The sequence below is a fragment of the Monopterus albus genome, unplaced genomic scaffold, assembly GCF_001952655.1.
Source record: "Monopterus albus unplaced genomic scaffold, M_albus_1.0 scaffold31.1, whole genome shotgun sequence".
Taxonomy (NCBI): domain Eukaryota; kingdom Metazoa; phylum Chordata; class Actinopteri; order Synbranchiformes; family Synbranchidae; genus Monopterus; species Monopterus albus.
Genome location: NW_018127911.1, coordinates 775,185 through 792,227, shown reverse-complemented (window position 1 = coordinate 792,227; position 17,043 = coordinate 775,185). Strand labels below are relative to the sequence as shown.

The window sequence follows — 17,043 nt, the reverse complement described above, 5'->3', positions numbered from 1 at the left end:
TTTCATCCTAATGGCAATGGATACATTAAATGCAATGACAGCAAAAAGAAAAAAAAATCTGTCATCTGTGGCGGCAGCAGGGCTGAAAAAAGCCCGACCAAATATTTCACCAAAGGGGCTGAAAAGTGATGCCACGGTGGCCGCATTTCTGCTGGACAGGTATCTATGGATAATTTTTTTTGTTTGGGGGCCATCTGTTAGTTTCCTGAAATCAGTAGTACTCAGGCAGTGCGCGATGCAGTGTGCTTTGTGTTTTGGAGGAGTGGCTTTGGAGAGACGTCAGCGTGAAAGGGCGGGAATTCTTTGGTTGTCTACTTTCAAAATTGAGCTTCCTCTTGCTGGTTTTTCCAGGATTGTGAATTGCACCTTTAACTGTGACCTCAATAATAAACATATAATTTAATTTATACATTTGTGACATTTTCACCTAAAACTAAAACAAAAACATTTTGAGCTTCATAAACACATCTGTTAAAGCGGAAGCGTAAAGGTGTACCTAATAATGTAGCTGATGAGTGAATTTTTGCAAGCAATTCATGGTTAAAGGTGCAATGGGTGCCCTTTTTTCTTTTTGTATAAACAAAATGGCTGCAAAGCAGATAAAACCTCAAAACATGGACTCACATACTGTGGCCCTAATGACAACTGTCAGTCTGCTGCAACAACTCAGATCCAACTTATCATGAAGAAGGAGGTGATGGCTTTAAGGTAGAAGGAGCCATTACACTTGATTTCTCTGTCTCATCTGCACCATCTGAGCCCAGAGTCTCAAGTGAAGTGCATGTGAACCTGTGGACAGTGTCACTGAAAGATGGGTACGAAGTCATGATAGAACCCCAGGACCAGCTGAGGCAGGGGTAGATTCTCTTAAGAACTCCCTTGTGAAACAAGATGTATACCCACAGGTCCACAATCTGGTTCCAGGTGGCGAAGCATATCCGTAGCAGTAGTTGTTTGACCTGGATGGAGGCTTTGGACAGCACAGTTTGTGCAATAAAGATCTGGTGGTGGAGAGTTTGATGAAGGAATACGATAGGGACAAGGATGACAAAAGGAGAATCAAGAAATATGGAGGAAAGATGTACAGGAAGAGTAAGATGAGATGGGATAGAGGTTTAGAATGAAGTAAATTGTTTCAGACAAATAAGAAGTAAACAGACAAATAATAGTAGACAGGATTTGGAAATAAGAAATAAGAAACAAAAGGGGAAAGATGAAATTGGTAAATATTACAGACACAAATATGTATTAAGACCACTGAGGGAAAGGCCAGGCTAACTTTGCCTTTGCCCTGCTGAGGCAGTGGCTGCTGCAACACAGCTTCCCCCCGGCTTTAATTAAGCAGCAGCATTTTAGTTGAGGTATAGCCTTGTTAACATTAGCCTAATAATGCGGCCAAAACATGCTAACAAGTTCCCTTAGGAATAACAAATTGGCTTATTGTAATCTCTGTTCCAAAGTCTGCTGGTGTGAACATTTTAGTTTTCTCTTGGGATTTACATTCAAGCAGTACAAGGAAAACAGTTAGCTACTGTAAATGTAGCGGCAGCAGGTAGTGGTGCCTCTGAAATTATGAGATTTTAATGAAATTATTGATTCTAAAATAGGTTTGGTTTGGTTTGTTTGGGTGTCCTTTCTCTCCCTGTACCTTCCTGCAGGTATCCCTAGCTCTGGAGCTCTATGCTTTTGATGAGCAGACACCATCTGAGACAGCTGTTGTGAATTGACGATATACAATAAATTGAATTGAACTGAAATCCACTTCACAGTGTTTGAAAACTGCTGCACGTCAAATGTTGAGATGAAGTGCAAACCATTGTTTTAGCGAGGGAAACCCTTCTCAGAGGCAGATGTGTTCCAGAGACTGGAACATCTGAACAATCACAGTTTTCCAGGGTGCAAGTTAGCACAGTGGCTGACTTTCAGTTTGACAGAAGGAGAACAGCTGCAATCATGGTCTTACTGGTGGCAATGTTGTTTCAAGCTCTGAGCATCAACTAGGCTTGACTAAAGATAACTTCACTGTAGTTAGATTGCATTTATCACAATAATAATAATTATGGAGCCTGAACAATTTTCTTGATGTTAACTCTTATTTAACTCTTATAGGTGTAGATTTATGTGCTCTGCTCTTAATGTTTCTGTAACTAAATAAACAGTTTGCAAAATGGAAAGCTATCAGTGTTTTGATAAGAAATATTAGTTCCAGACAATGAAAGAAGGCACAGGGACGCGACACTGGCTGCACTGTGGAGCATATCCCCTATGATACTATGAGCTTATACTGTAGGTAATGAACTGGAAACTGTAAGACATCCAGTGAACTGTGATATACAGATATGTTTCAGTGGCCAATGTTTATGACATGCTGAGGTAGCCGGCCAAAGTTACTAAGGAAAAGCTGCGTTAATGTTTATCGCTGTACTCTTTACTCACCTCAGTCGGGTTACTTGACTCATGATGTATATCCATGGCTCAAGTACTGGATTACAGGAGGCCACTTGTATGCAGAAGAAAACTATTTCATCTCTTGCTGGAGCAGTTGTCACCACACTCATCAGGGTATATATCTGTGCAGGATGTCACACAACTGTGGTTAGACAGGAAAAAATGTGTGGTCTAGGGACCCAAACATCATGTTCTCTTGGCATAGCGGTGAGCAGGTTTTACATGTAATAGTAAATGTTTATACTAATCCTACAGTAGACTGATCTTAGTGATGTAATGAAAGACTACTATTACAGCGTCCATTGTTTTTTGTAGCTTTTTTTTTGTAGTTAATAGTAGTTATTATGGTTTTATTCAAGAAGGTATTAGATTTATACATTTGATTAATTCACTCATGGTCTACAAGTGAAATGTGTCAGCTAAACTAAGGCCCTTTGATACAGGTTTGAGCCATAAGGCTTTCATTACAACTAAGGCTGCATTACTAAGATGAAATGAAACATATATATAGAGGAGAACTGGAGAAAAGGAGATTAGGAACTTGTGATGCCTTGTTATGCTTCAAACATTTGAAAGACCAGCAAACTCACCAGTATGGGGCACCAGCAGACAGAACAAATGACGATAATCAGAATGAGATGAACCATTATTTCCACTTCATTGTCTCTGTGCCGCTGGTTCCTGTCCTGTCTGCAGCACACTTTGATCAGGGTCACCACACTCACCGTGTTAAGCACAAATGACATGGTGAGAGACATCAGCCCGACCAGAGAGAAGAGCAGGGAGAAAGCCAGGTCATTTCCCTTAGAGCTGATGTTGAAAAAACACCAGGAGCCAGGAAATTTAATATGGTAACTCCCAATGCCTGTTAGGGGCAGCAATGCTATGCAGCCAGCAATCAACCACACTGTCAGCACCATGGAGATTGCCCAGCTCTTGGGCATACTGGCAGAGCATGCAAATGGACGGTTGATGCCAATAAAGTGCACCACAGACATGGCAGCACTAAGCAACAGTGGGCACAGGCCATAGAAAACCATGGACATGCCCATGAAGTTGCAGAAGTGGCAGTTGGGGTCTACTGTACGCCAATTAAAGTGTGTAACACGGAAAGAGATTGCAATTGAGCCTGTGACCAGAAGACCCATTAAGTGAGTGACAACTAAGCCACCCAGGAAGATCAGGAAGAAGGAACGTGAATGGCTGTGTGTCTGGCAGAACGACTTGAAGAGAACAACGAAGGCGATAAGATTTGAAATGAGACCCAAAGTGCTGAAGATGGATGAGAAGTATGCCGAGGCGATGGTGGGGTGGTAATTGAAAGGAGGGCTGTTGATGGAATAGCAGAGCGGGGTGTTGTTGCTGAGCGGCAGTGCTGAGGCATTCATGGTGGCCAGCGGGCGCAGGCTCACTGATTTAAGATGACTCCGAGATGGAAAGACAGTACCAGTCAGACGAATTTCATTTCTTGTGTCAACCTTAAAAGTAAAAAGAGAACATTTTCAAGGCATTTTTCATTATGAAGAGTTTGGCTTACACAAAGGCAGACAACTTAAATCCAAATTATCTTGGAGTATATTAAATGGATTTTTGTTTTTCGGATGGTCATGTTAAGCCTATAAAGTCAACATAACAGGTTAGATGCAGCATATACATAACACCCTCACAAATTTTTGCCGACTGTGACAGAGATGGAGAGTGACAGAAACAAATGAAAAAAGACACAGAGAAGGAGAGCTGGTACATCCTGGCAGGAAATACAGTTATGTGAGCAGTACTGACATAAACACATAAAGTCAGAATCAGTCAATGATGTTGTCCTCAGTGTGCGGCCTGTTATAGCTAGAATGTACTCTGTACAGCTAAAGCAAAGCGGAGATATACGTCAGGCTGCATAATAATTTTTTCCCTCAAACAAAATAATGATTTCATGGCATATAATGCGGATACTGATATTGCACTGAACTATAATGGAATAAACTGGAAATCTAATAATTCCATAATGTAACCTCTCAAAAATAAGCCATAAACAAAAACACAAAGCAATTCATTGTCGAAACACACTTCCCATTCTAAATTTAACATCACAATTTGTACTGCAAATTACTTCTCAAAGTCTCAATTCATCCTGAATAATACTGTCTTAGCAATACAAATCCTCACAGCTAACTGCAGTTGATTCCCCCAATGCGGAGTGAGTGCTTCTAAGCAACCTACTCTAAGACTCATTTTATTGGTGGATATTAGGCAAGTAAAGGTTTTACATCTATGTAGATGTAATGATTGTTAAGATGAAACCTGGAAGAAGGAAAGTTGGTAACTGCATAAGCAAAAGCAGCAACAAAATAAAACACAATAAATGGGGCTAATACAAAAAATTTAGTTTACATAGAAATAATAGGATTTCTTTTATAACAGAATGACAGATGATTCTTGGCACAGAGTCTTGTGTGACGCCTGAAAATCTTTTAAAAGTGCCATTAGCGAAAAGTGCCCGTTAGCATCCACAATCAATATGTCATAATCAAAATTACTTTACTGAAGCGGTCTAATGGTTTCCTGTTCAAACTAATGGGAAACCACAGAAATATAGTTAGGAGTTGTGCATACGTAACTGCATGTGACCAGACTGTTGGTGGCTAACTGCCAGAAAACTTTTTCCAAAAGATTCGCTAGTAGACGGACTTTTTCTTTTTTTAAATTCCACAAAACACTATCTTTTGAAATAAAGCATCTGGACTGGGACATAGATTTCTTACTGTTCTTGTGGCCATCTGAAATGAAAACTATCGGTTTTATATCAGATACCTTACGCAATGCTTTAGTATTGTGTATGAGGCTCTGTTTTCCATGTTTGTATTGCAAACGTCTCAATCTGCATTTTAAATAATCAAGCTGTTTTGCTTTTTTCAAAGGAAAAAACACAAATGCACATGAACGTGAGCAATAAAAAGCAAATAGGCTCTTTGTACTAACATTGCCAAGTTCTCTTGTCTTGCAAACAGAAACCTCACAGTCTGACTGTTTAACTACAGGCCTATTTTATAAGCTCCACTATTTCTTAAAAACATTTCATTATGTCACCATAACTGGTGTAAAAATCGTAAAAACAAACAGGTGGAATAGGCAGAAGTCATGTTCTTTTTGTTGCTGAATTGCTGTAAAGAGTGCAGGGCAAAGAGCATGATTATAAAAAGCCAGTTACTGCGTGTAATTGTGACATGTGTGATCACTATATTTTAAGCAATATTTTGTGCTAAACCAGTTATAGCGGTCACGATGCAGTGGCCCACACCCTGACAATGTGCTGCTGTGCCTCAATGGGTTTGAGAATTGAGCATCCTTTGAACCTTTGTGAAAACAGGGCCCAGCATTATTTTCAAAAGGTCAGAGGCTTATTTTAAGACGTACACCATTAGTAGGCATTGATTCCTAACCTCCCATCACTGTTGGTGACATGCACTGCCCACTGAACAAAACAGAAACCACAGTTAGTGATGCATCTATTGCCCACTAACAGTTCTATTAAAGAAACTGTAGCTGAAGGACAAGAACATTTTGTTATGAAATTGTCATTCAGGTCTTTTCCACAAGGGCAAATTTTGTTTTGTTTTGCAAATTTTTTAAAGTGTCCTTTTAACAAATGGTTTTTACATTTATTAGGTAATTAAGGAATGTCTTACCATTACAGCAGTGCTTGCAAAGGCCAAGTTGATGTTCAGTTGGAAAGTTTGCACTTAACTCTGCACTTGTAAGATTAATAGTGATGACACAAAAAATAATCACAGCACCAAGTGGGAAACACTTCACATACACTAAGTCCCATCTGATGGAAATAAATCCTACTTCAGGCTGTCAGCAGTAACCCCCGATCACCTTCACTCCCTTCTCCCAGCTGTGTCCTCTCCTATAGCAGCTCAGGTTCTCATATCTGCCCATCCAGTCATGCATGCTTTCTGCTCACTTCACCCCTCCCTGACACACAAAAGAGGAAGGGCTCCGGGAAGCCACCATGTAGTATTTTAGGCACAGCAATGAGAAGCAGAGAAAGTCATTAAGAAGCAAACTGAAGACACTAAATGGTGCATATGCAGTTCTCATTAATTCTGTACATGTCTGAGCAGTGCTGCTGTCCATAAAGTGGCCACTGTACGCTTAGTCATTTCAAAACATATGACTAAGCTTTTTTTTTTTTGTACTGAACATTTGGATAAGAAGAGTAACAGTGTTTAAAATGGCGATAAAAATGACATGATTAGGGTGTACAGCATATAATGTAATACTGAACTTTGCTTATGGAAGACTGTCAAAAGAATAATACCTACAATTTCTTTAGCTCATAATGTTAAAGTGATTATTTAGCAATAGGCAAAATAATGTTGCAACCATTGCACACACTGAGCGATGAGACTTCAGGTGCCAACTGATTTTTTTAATAGGGTCTACAACAGTCCAAAATACAGTACATTTGTCATAAATAAATGACAAATGAAAATAATTACCTACACTGTACCCATGCTCCTAACGTAACCTTTACAGAATGGGGATAAAATATAAAGCTGTTGTGTGGTGAATTCCTACATTTTTGGCAGATGGTTAATTAGGGGACTGTGGTACAGTTCTATAATAAGAAAAGAAGACACCAGTATAAGATATATGCCCCCCCACCCCCCAACACCAGTCTTGCTCTATTGGTGATGCTGTGACTGGGTGATACTCAAACTGGTCACTAGATGGCGCATAGCACTAGGAACCTAAAATCAAACAACTTGCATTGTTTCTATTCTCTCTGCTAAAACCCCTGTAGTGATGCTGAATAAGTTCTGCAGTTATGCTGAATGCAAGCTCAAGTTTTTGGCTTCTTTGCTTAAGATGATACCTTCCCTGACACAGACCAGGCTAAGGAGGGCAACAAGTGCTTTGTGGGGAATGAAGCAGTAATAATATTTGACAAAGAATATCTCATGGTCTGGCCAGCTGAGTAGCTGTTTCATCAGAAGGAAAAAAAACTGGCATCATTACAGGGACACCTGATTTTATCCCTACAAATATCACAACACATTTCTAAGATGAACAGTGACAAAGAATTTGAAGGGGACACATACTTTGTTCTTTCTGAGACTTCCAAGTCTGGCCTGATTTCTTAGCAGACATTTGGCTGTGTAGATCAGATATAAAATGGGTTATTGACCTCCAAATACATTCTTCACCTTGTTCTGGGCTCTGTAGTCTGATAGATCCAACTGGAAATAAGAAGCATTTAATGCTGCTCAGTTCTTGCATTAATTTTAAATCACTTCATTCAAAATCAATTCAACCATTCCCCTATGAACCATCAATAATCAGCCCATAAGCAGCAAATCTTTAAAATGGACAAAATACCGAGAAATAGTGTAGTTTTTAAAATATGTTTGTACTGAAATCAAAGATTTGTAGGCATTTGGCTGATCTTGTTCAAAATAGAAAACAGTGACAACAAAATTTGGCATTTCACCAAAAGTCAGGCTTACTTTTTATTTTGATGATAGATAAATGTTTACAAGGTTTAGGGGTTTCCTCCCCACACATATAGACCATTATGGAAAGAAACAATGTGTTAGAAAATGCAGGTGCAAAACCACATAGTAGCTATCTAGGAGCCCAGGACTCACATAAACTACAGTAAAGCTTATCTAATGAAAACCCACTGACCTAAACAGGAAATGAACAAGAAGACATTTTTGGGTCAATCCCAAAGTCAAAAACTATTAGTCTACTTCTCCATTCGCAACAACCAGAACAAGCAAGCATTTGTTATATAATGTTTAAAAGCAGGTTATCACTATATTTATGTGCAATTGTGTGACAGTTGAGCAGATGCCAGTAGAGAACTGAATAATCAGGTCGTGTAATAAATGACAAAAACAAATTTTCAGCAAAATATGACAATTGAACTCAAATGACACTGCACAAATTTCAGACTGAAATTGAATTATCCAATGAATGAATCCTGCCCCACTTCCTACAATGTTGCTCTAAACACTTTCTCACTTGACAGCAATTTGAAGTTAAACATCTCTGACACGATGAAATAACAACTGCTTTAACATCAGTCATCTGAGGCCCAGAGAAGAAGCAAGGGGAAAGATAGCGGAAATTTAATATCATGAACCCTTATTAAGACTTTTTAGTATTTCATAGGATATCAAAGCTAATTCTTCTGTTGCCTTGAAAACCATTAATTAATTTTAATAGTCTTTTTCTCGAGTAACTATGGATCTAGGGAATATTTACATTGGTATTATTCAAACTTAAAACTGAGGTAGGCAAAAAATAAAACCAGTTTAGATAACACAATGGCACCTTCTTCAGATATAAATATTGGACTTTTTTTCCATCCTTGATCATTTACTTGATTGAAAGACAGTAACACCAACATAAACCAGGTAAAGCCTTTTTTAAAAAGTGTCAGTTCACTGAAATTATATGTACAAAGGCTACATGTACTTTCCCACTTAATCTTGCATACACTTAGACTCTACTCACTTAAAATATTTTCCAATAACATTTTTTCAGGACAAATGAATTTCCCATCCACTTCCAGTGTAGAAATCTGAAAATTGGGCATCTCAAAACCTGGGTAAAATAAAACCAAAATTGTCTGCATGGCTACACACCTATAGTGTTAAATGAGAATATGGGTGAGCAGAGTCTGAAATCAGTAATTAGGAAAACCAGCCCTCACTGGTAATACGGTGAAGTAAAGTCAAAACACTGCTGGTAAACAATATATTACTAGTCTAATGTTACATATAAAACACTGCCAAAATAAGAGGCAAATTAAATCTTCAGCTAGAAGTGTCTCTGCAAGATCAGCATAAGTTAGTTTTCAGTTGTTGATACTCTTGGGATCCACTGTTCCACCCTAAGAGTTTGCCCTCAAATTTTCTATTTAAATACTTTCACAAAGTGAACAACACATGAACAGTACTTAGCATGAGTCTGAAAACACAATTACGGTAAATTATTATTTCTGAGTCTATGGTGATGCTCGAGAGCATCTGAACAGCGTCTACTATACCTGTGTTTAAAAGACATTACATCCCACCAGAATGAAGCATCATATTTCTGTAAAGTAATCACATGACTGATCATACATTGTCCCTATTTAACTCAAACATCATAAAAGCACTTGATGAAAAAGTACATTTATGCACAGCAGGGCAGGTAGCTAGTTTACAATGTGCTAAGTATAATGGATTTGTTTTGTATTGATAGATTTTTATTCCCACTCTGTCTTTGTACTTTGCCATGAAAAAAAAGTTACAGAAAATACTGAAAAAACATTTCAGTGTGCATCTTATCCTATTCACAGCCACAGCCAACATAAAAACTGATCAGAGTGCCAACTGTCTAACACATACTTTGACCCTAGTGACAACTCTCTGTCTGCTGCAACAACTCAAATCCAATTAATCACGGAGAAGGAGGTGGCGGCTTCAAGGCAGATGGAGCCGTTACACTTGATTTCTCCATCTCACCTGCACCGTCTGAGCCAAGAGTTCCAAGTGAAGTGCGTGTGAACCTGCGGAGGGTGTTGCTGAAAGACGAGGTCATGATGGAACCCCGGGACCAGTCGAAGCGAGGGTAGATTCTTTTAAGAACTGCCCTGCGAAACAGGATGTATACCCATGGGTCCAGGATCTGGTTCCAGGTGGCAAAGCGTAGCCATAGCAGTAGGTACTTGATCTGGAGAGATGCTCCGGACAGCACAGTTTGTGCAATAAAGATCTGGTGGTGGAGAGTGTGATGGAGGAATAAAGAAAAGAAGGAAATAATGGAGGACAGCAGTAGAGGAAGAGGACAATGAACAGAACAGATAAATTATAGTAGCAAAGTTAAGTTATGGAAAGGAAAATTTGAAATAAGGAATAGGAGGGGACAGATGAAATTGGTTATTACTCAAAATACACACACACACACACACACACACACACACACACACACATTTATTAAGACCACTGAGGGAAAGGCTAGGCTAATTTGCTATTGCCCTCCTGAGGCAGTAAGCAGCATTTTATGTGAGGCATAGCCTTATTAAGATTAGCCCAACACTGTGGCCAAAACATGCTAACAAGCTCCTTCAGGAATAACAAATTGGCTTATTGTCATATCTATTCCAAATTCAGCTGATGTGAAAATTTGAACTGTTCTCTTAGGGTTTGCATCCAAGCAATACAAGGAAAACAGTTAGCTGCTGTAAAACCACTCCAGTGTTTGAAAACTGTTGCATGCAAGTGTTGACATGAAGTGCAAACCATTGTTTTAGTTGGGGAAACTTTTCTCAGAGGCAGAGGTGCTAGAGGCAAAAACAAATGAATCACAGTTTTCCACAGTGCAAGTTAGCATAGTGGCTAACTTGCACTTTAAAAGCAGGACAACAGTGGCATTCAAGGTCTTGCTTACTGGCAGCTATATTGGTTCAAGCTCTGAGCATCACCTAGGTTTGACTAAAAATAACTTCACTGTAGTTAGATTGCATTTATTAGGAGGATTATAATTGTGGAGTCTGACCAATTTTCTTGATGTTAACTCTTATTTGTAAAAGATTTCTGTGCTCTGCTCTTAAGAAATGTTTTTGTAACTAAATCAAACTACCGTTTGCAGAATGTAGATGCCAGGGATTTAGTGAGAAACTATGATAGTTTCAAAGAATGAAAGCAGTCACAGGGCCAAAAAACACGCATGACAAAGTGCAGAAACTATTACAGTGAAATGTTTATGAACTGAGTAGGAATGGAATGAAATGAACACAAGAACCAAGATGGGGCACTGGCTGCACTGTGAAGCATACCCTTAATGATACTGAGAGCTTATAAGTAATGGATTGGAAGCTGAAAGACACCCAGTGAACTGTAATGTGCAAAAACATTTCATTGGCAAATGTTTATGACATGCTGAGGTAGCCGGCCAAAGTTACTGAGGGGAACTTGTGTTATTGTTACAGTCATTTTGTTGTACTTTTTACTCGCCTTAGTCGGGTTACTTGACATATGATGTATATCCATGGTTCAAATATCTGATTGCAGCAGGCCATTCGTATGCAGAACAAAACTATTTCATCTCTTACAGGAGCAGTTGTCACCACACTCATCAGAGTATATATCTGTTCAGGATGTCACACAAATGAGGTTAGACAGGAAAAATGTGTGCTCCAGGGACCCATACATCACGTTCTCTTGGCATAGCGGTGAGCAGGCTTTAGTCGTACCTATCTAAGGACGTTCATTCCGCTCAGTTAGTTTTGGATTAACACAATGGAATGAGGGATAAAGAAGAGCATGCCACACAGATGGAGATCAGGTTTGGAGAAAAGGTTTATACTAATTCTCCAGCAGAACAGGTTAGTAGACTGATCTCACTGATGTAAAGGAAAACTACATATATTACAATTGATTTTTTTAAAATCAGGTAATCCAAAACAGCAAATGCTAAGATGTGCAACACCATTAACAATAGCTCCAACACAAACAAGTGGTCAGACAGTCATTCAGGTTCTAAACAAACCAAAGGTTTTGTCATATTAGCTACCACTGTAATATTTTTTAGATATAATCCTTCATCATGCACACAGGTATGGCACGTACAGGAGACCACTAACACAGCTCGATTCTAAACAAACGCTCAAAAAGACAAGGTTTTCGATGACCCCAGGCACATCCTCTGTAACCCCTTTAAGCTGATGCCATAAGTCCCTTTTTTCAGATTCCTTGTATTTAAAACTATTAATTTTGATCTTCAAATGAGAAATTTATAAACAGCCACAGTACAAGGAAAGAAATATCTTTGACTTTTCAGTATAGTCCAATATGTGCCTTCATGGTGCTGGCTATTGTTGGTGATGTTTGGCCTGGCCACTACCATTAATCCTTATATACTCTCTGATATTTACATTTTTTTACTCACTGTATTACCAAATAAGTATGACTAATTTGGAGCTTGCTGCCCTATTGGACCTATTTTAGTAATGTTCTGTTATCAACACAGTGGTGAGTGCAATGTCATAACGGACAACACCAAAAGCCACGGCTGCAAAAGTGAAACCCAGCTCATAATAAAATGTAGTTTTCCTTTTAAAGCACTGTTTCACTCATACTCTTCAAGAGAAATGTCATCTTAACTAGGGGCCCTGTGATCCCTCCTTGGACCAGGCGGGTATCAGATCAACTAGATAGGAGGCTGCATTGCAAAAGAGAAATGAAGCATACAGAGAGGAAGTGCAGAAAAAGCACTGATGAACTTTGATGCCTTTTTATCATTTACATATTTGAAAAACTAGGACTGACGTATGATCAGATCTGGGCTCTTCTAGATATAAGAGAAACTCATACTTTGATTAAAAACCATTTACAATGACAAACCTTTACAATGACAACATGTAAAGGTGTTCTGGTTCCAGTAGCCAAAACCCATGCTGTATTTACCAAAATTTAAAGTTGACACTGGTTACAGAGGTAAATTAACTGATTAAATGAAATGACCAATCAAAACACTGATGTTTACATGCTGTCAAGAGAAAACCTAATTTTTGTAACATGTTTCAGAGTAATAAAGTTCTTTCAACCTGCATGAAATAATCTCACTGCCAATTGTCATCTTTGAGGGAAATAATGCAACTCAAGGAGCCAGAACAAGTTTACATTACTGACATTATTCTGGTTTTAATTGTAGCTTTATCATTTTTCATAAAAACAAATTTAAACACATAAGACAAACTCACCAGTAGGGGGCACCAGCAGACAGAACAAATGACCACAATCAGAATGAGCTGAACCATCATTTCCACTTCATAGTCTCGGCGCCGCTGGTTCCTGTCCTGTCCGCAGCACACCTTGATCAGGGTCACCACACTCACCGTGTTCAACAAAAATGAGACAGTGAGAGACATCAGCCCGGCCAGAGAGAAGAGCAGGGAGAAAGCCAGGTCATTTCCCTTAGAGCTGATGTTGAAAAAACACCAGGAGCCGGGCATCTGAATATGGTAACTCCCAATGCCTGTTAGGGGCAGCAACGCTATGCAGCCAGCAATCAACCACACTGTCAGCACCATGGAGATTGCCCGGCTCTTGGGCATACTGGCAGAGCGTGCAAATGGATGGTTGATGCCAATAAAACGCTCCACAGACATGGCAGCACTAAGCAACAGTGGGCACAGGCCATAGAAAACCATGGACATGCCCATGAAGTTGCAGAAGTGGCAGTTGGGGTCTACTGTACGCCAATTAAAGTGTGTAACATGGAAGGAGACCACTATGGAGCCTGTGACCAGAAGACCCATAAAATCAGTGACAACCAAGCCACCCAGGAAGATCAAGAAGAAGGAACGTGAATGGCTGTGTGTCTGGCGGAACGACTTGAGGAGAACAATGAAGGCAATGAGATTTGAAATGAGACCCAAACTGCTGAAGATGGATGAGAAGTATGCCGAGGCGATGGTGGGGTGGTAATTGAAAGGAGGGCTGTTGATGGAATAGCAGAGCGGGGTGTTGTTGCTGAGCGGCAGTGCTGAGGCATTCATGGTGGCCAGCGGGCGCAGGCTCACTGATTTAAGATGACTCCAAGATGGAAAGACAGTACCAGTCAGACGAATTTCATTTCTTGTGTCAACCTTAAAAGTAAAAAGAGAGAAAAAAATCATGTTATAATCATTTATAATAATTTTACATACTGAGAAGTTTGACTTTTAAATGCAGACAATACTTAAAACATAAAAAGATGCATTAAAGTGAACATAACAAACTGACCAACCAGTGCAAGAGTCAAGGTGGTTTCATTGCACTGCAAATGGGGCAGACTTCATGTCAAAGCCTATGAAGCAGTGAGTTTGTTTACTTTTGTGAATGTAAAGCTAAATGGTACATGTCCAACACTTTATTCAAAAGAAAGCATTTCTCCTGTGGGTGTGTGGTGTGTGTGGCTCAATCCACCAAATAACCGACCCTCTTGTTGCCCCAGCCTGACATCAATAGTGCACTCACACACTGGTGATACCATCAGAAGCAACCCGGGGTGGGGTGTCATATATATGAGAGAACAGCTTTCAGATTAGTAGCCTGTTGCAATTTACTGTAGCGGGGAGTTATTGCACTAAGGGCTCATGCTCATCAGAGTGATGTGATGGGGGAAAAATCAGTTCATGGTCTGTTTGTTTTAGTGTACAGTGTTCTGTAGCACCATCCAAAAGGAAGTAGATCAAACAGATTGTATCCAGGGTGTGAGGGGATGGCAGAAATCTTATCTGCCTTCCTCTTGACCTGTGAGGTGCACTGGGCTTCTGTGGACGGCAGGCTGGCACTGATGATTCTTTCTGCAGTCCCGACCATTCGCTGCAGTCTGTTCCCTCTGTGTTTGGCTGCTGAGACACTGATGGATATACAGTCCAGAGAACAGATTTAATGACTGCCTTGTAAACTGTGCCAGCAGCTCCTTGGGCAGGTTAAATGTCCTGAGCTTGCACAGGACGTAGATCCTCTGCTGTGTCTTTTTGATCATGATGCTGATGTTGGATGTCCACTTCAAATCCTGGGAGATTGTGGAGCCCAGAAACTCCACAGCTGATACAGTGTTGCTCAGTATGGTGAGGGAGGGTAGGGTAGGAGGGCTTTAGTCCACTGTCATCTCCACTGTTTTCAGCATGTTTAGCTATAGTTAGTTGTGGCTGCACCATGGGGCCAACTGTTCAACCTCCCGTCTGTGTGCAGATGGGAGTTTGAGGCCAAATAAACTGTCTCCCTTCTCAGATGAGACCAATGACTGACCTTCAGGAGTTTAACAGAGGGTCCTCTGAGTTACAGTCTTTGGCATAGAGAAAGATAAGAGCAGAGAGGGGAGCACACCTGTGCTGACTGACCATGTGCTGGATGTGGTTTTCCCTGTGGGCAGACACAGTGAGCTGGGTAAGTTTGGAGTGAAGGATGTCCAGGATGGTGGTGTTGAACGCCGAGCTGAAGTCCGCAAAGAGGAGCCATGTATAGGTCCCTTGGGAGTAGAGGTGTAGCAGGATGTAATGCAGTGCCATGTTGACTGCATCATCCACTGACCTGTTTACCTAGTAGGCAAACTCCAGGGGCTGCAGCAGGGGGGTCTATGATGTCCTTCAGATGGGCCAACACCAGCCCCTCAAAGGACTTCATCACCACAGATGTGAAGATAACACATTTGTAGTCATTCAGTCCACTGGTGGATGATTTCTTGGAAACCAGGATGATGGTGGAGAATTTGAAGCAGGAGGGGACTTCACACCACTCCAGTAAATATGTGTATGAAGACAGAGGTTGGCTGGGCAACAGACTTTCACACAGGAGGAAGTCACAACATTGTGACCCGGTGCCTTCCTGCTCTTTTGTCTCTAGAAACACTCACGCACATCCTTTTCACACAGCCGGGGTAGGTGGTCGTAGGGTAATTGCAATGTTGGTTTACTGGAATTTGTGTAGTAGATATATTGTTGTTACCAATAAGAAGAATCACAACAAAAATAAGATCCAAGTTCTCATAAACCAGAATTAACCTTTAAAATAAACAGCTGTAATTCAAATTATCTGATGGATGGTCTTATTGGCCATATAAAGTCAATAAAATAGCTCAGATACAGCACGCACATAACACCCACAAATACTTCCAGACAGTGACAGCATGAGACAGAGATGGAGAATGACAGAAACACAGACGAAAATAGATGGAGAGAAGGAGAACTGGCACATCCTGGCAGGAAACGCAGTTATGTGAACAGTACTGACATAGACACTAACAGGAAATAAACACAGTGTCAGAATCAGTCACTGATATTGTCCCAAGCGGTCTGTCCTCAGTGTGTGTGGCATGTACCCTTTGAAACTAAAGCAAAGGGAAGGTGCACTTTACGCCGGAGAATGAATCAAAATCATATATATGAAATACGCCGATAATTTTTTCCTTACACAAATAATTTTTTTATGGCATATAATGCCTCCTTGAATTGGAAATATACAACTGGTGGTCAGTGCACAGAATTATTTGCTTTTTTACAAAACTCAGAAAACTTTGAAAGATACTGTACACATTTGCTAAAAGCTAACCACACTTCTAAGAAGTCCTTCTATTCTTTAGAGAATAGGAGTGCGAGACAAATGATTCTCGGCGCCAGCGTGTAACCCTAGAAACCTTTTAAAAGTGCAGTTAGCCTAAAGTGCCTGTTAGAATCCACAGTCATATTCAAAATTGTTCATTAAAGTGTTCGTATGGTTTCCTATTCAAAGTAATGGGAAACCACAAAAACATAATCAGTAAGTGTGCATATTTAATCACATGTGTCAAGACATTCTTGAACAGTCACTATGAGGCTTCACAGCATCTTTCGATGGGAATAGGGAATGGGACAGATGTAAAGATACAGTGATCTTTAACCGTTAACCACCAAAATTAGTTCATCTGTCAGTCCAAGTGCTTGTCTGTGCCAAATATGAAGAAATTCACTCAGGGAGTTCCTGAAATATCACATTCACAAGAATGAGATAGATGGACAACCTGAAAAACACTATACCTACAGCCACAGCTATTGCTGGTGCAGAGGCATAA

At 40.1% G+C, this 17,043-nt stretch overlaps 2 protein-coding genes across 4 annotated transcripts in view; both read right to left on the bottom strand.

Annotated features, from left to right (window-relative positions):
* Window positions 1-680: 680 nt before the first annotated feature.
* Window positions 681-3,902, bottom strand: LOC109958314 (thromboxane A2 receptor-like). The gene is made up of 2 exons (XM_020596854.1): window positions 3,039-3,902; window positions 681-1,001 (listed from the first exon to the last, which is right to left on the bottom strand). Exons 1-2 carry the CDS (start codon window positions 3,834-3,836, stop codon window positions 681-683), a joined length of 1,119 nt encoding a protein of 372 aa, XP_020452510.1. The 5' UTR covers window positions 3,837-3,902.
* Window positions 3,903-7,957: 4,055 nt separating this feature from the next.
* Window positions 7,958-17,043, bottom strand: part of LOC109958177 (thromboxane A2 receptor-like) — a 17,881-nt gene continuing 8,795 nt past the window's right edge. For 2 of the 3 annotated variants that reach the window (XM_020596604.1, XM_020596603.1), the window contains exons 2-3: window positions 13,208-14,095; window positions 7,958-10,218 (exon numbers count right to left, since the gene is read on the bottom strand). In XM_020596604.1, the coding sequence (XP_020452260.1) occupies window positions 9,904-10,218; window positions 13,208-14,005 (1,113 nt within the window). In that variant the 5' untranslated portion in view covers window positions 14,006-14,095 and the 3' untranslated portion in view covers window positions 7,958-9,903. Of the gene's footprint in view, window positions 10,219-11,030; window positions 11,594-13,207; window positions 14,096-17,043 lie in introns of those variants that run through there. The other variant, XM_020596605.1, reaches the window with a different exon arrangement.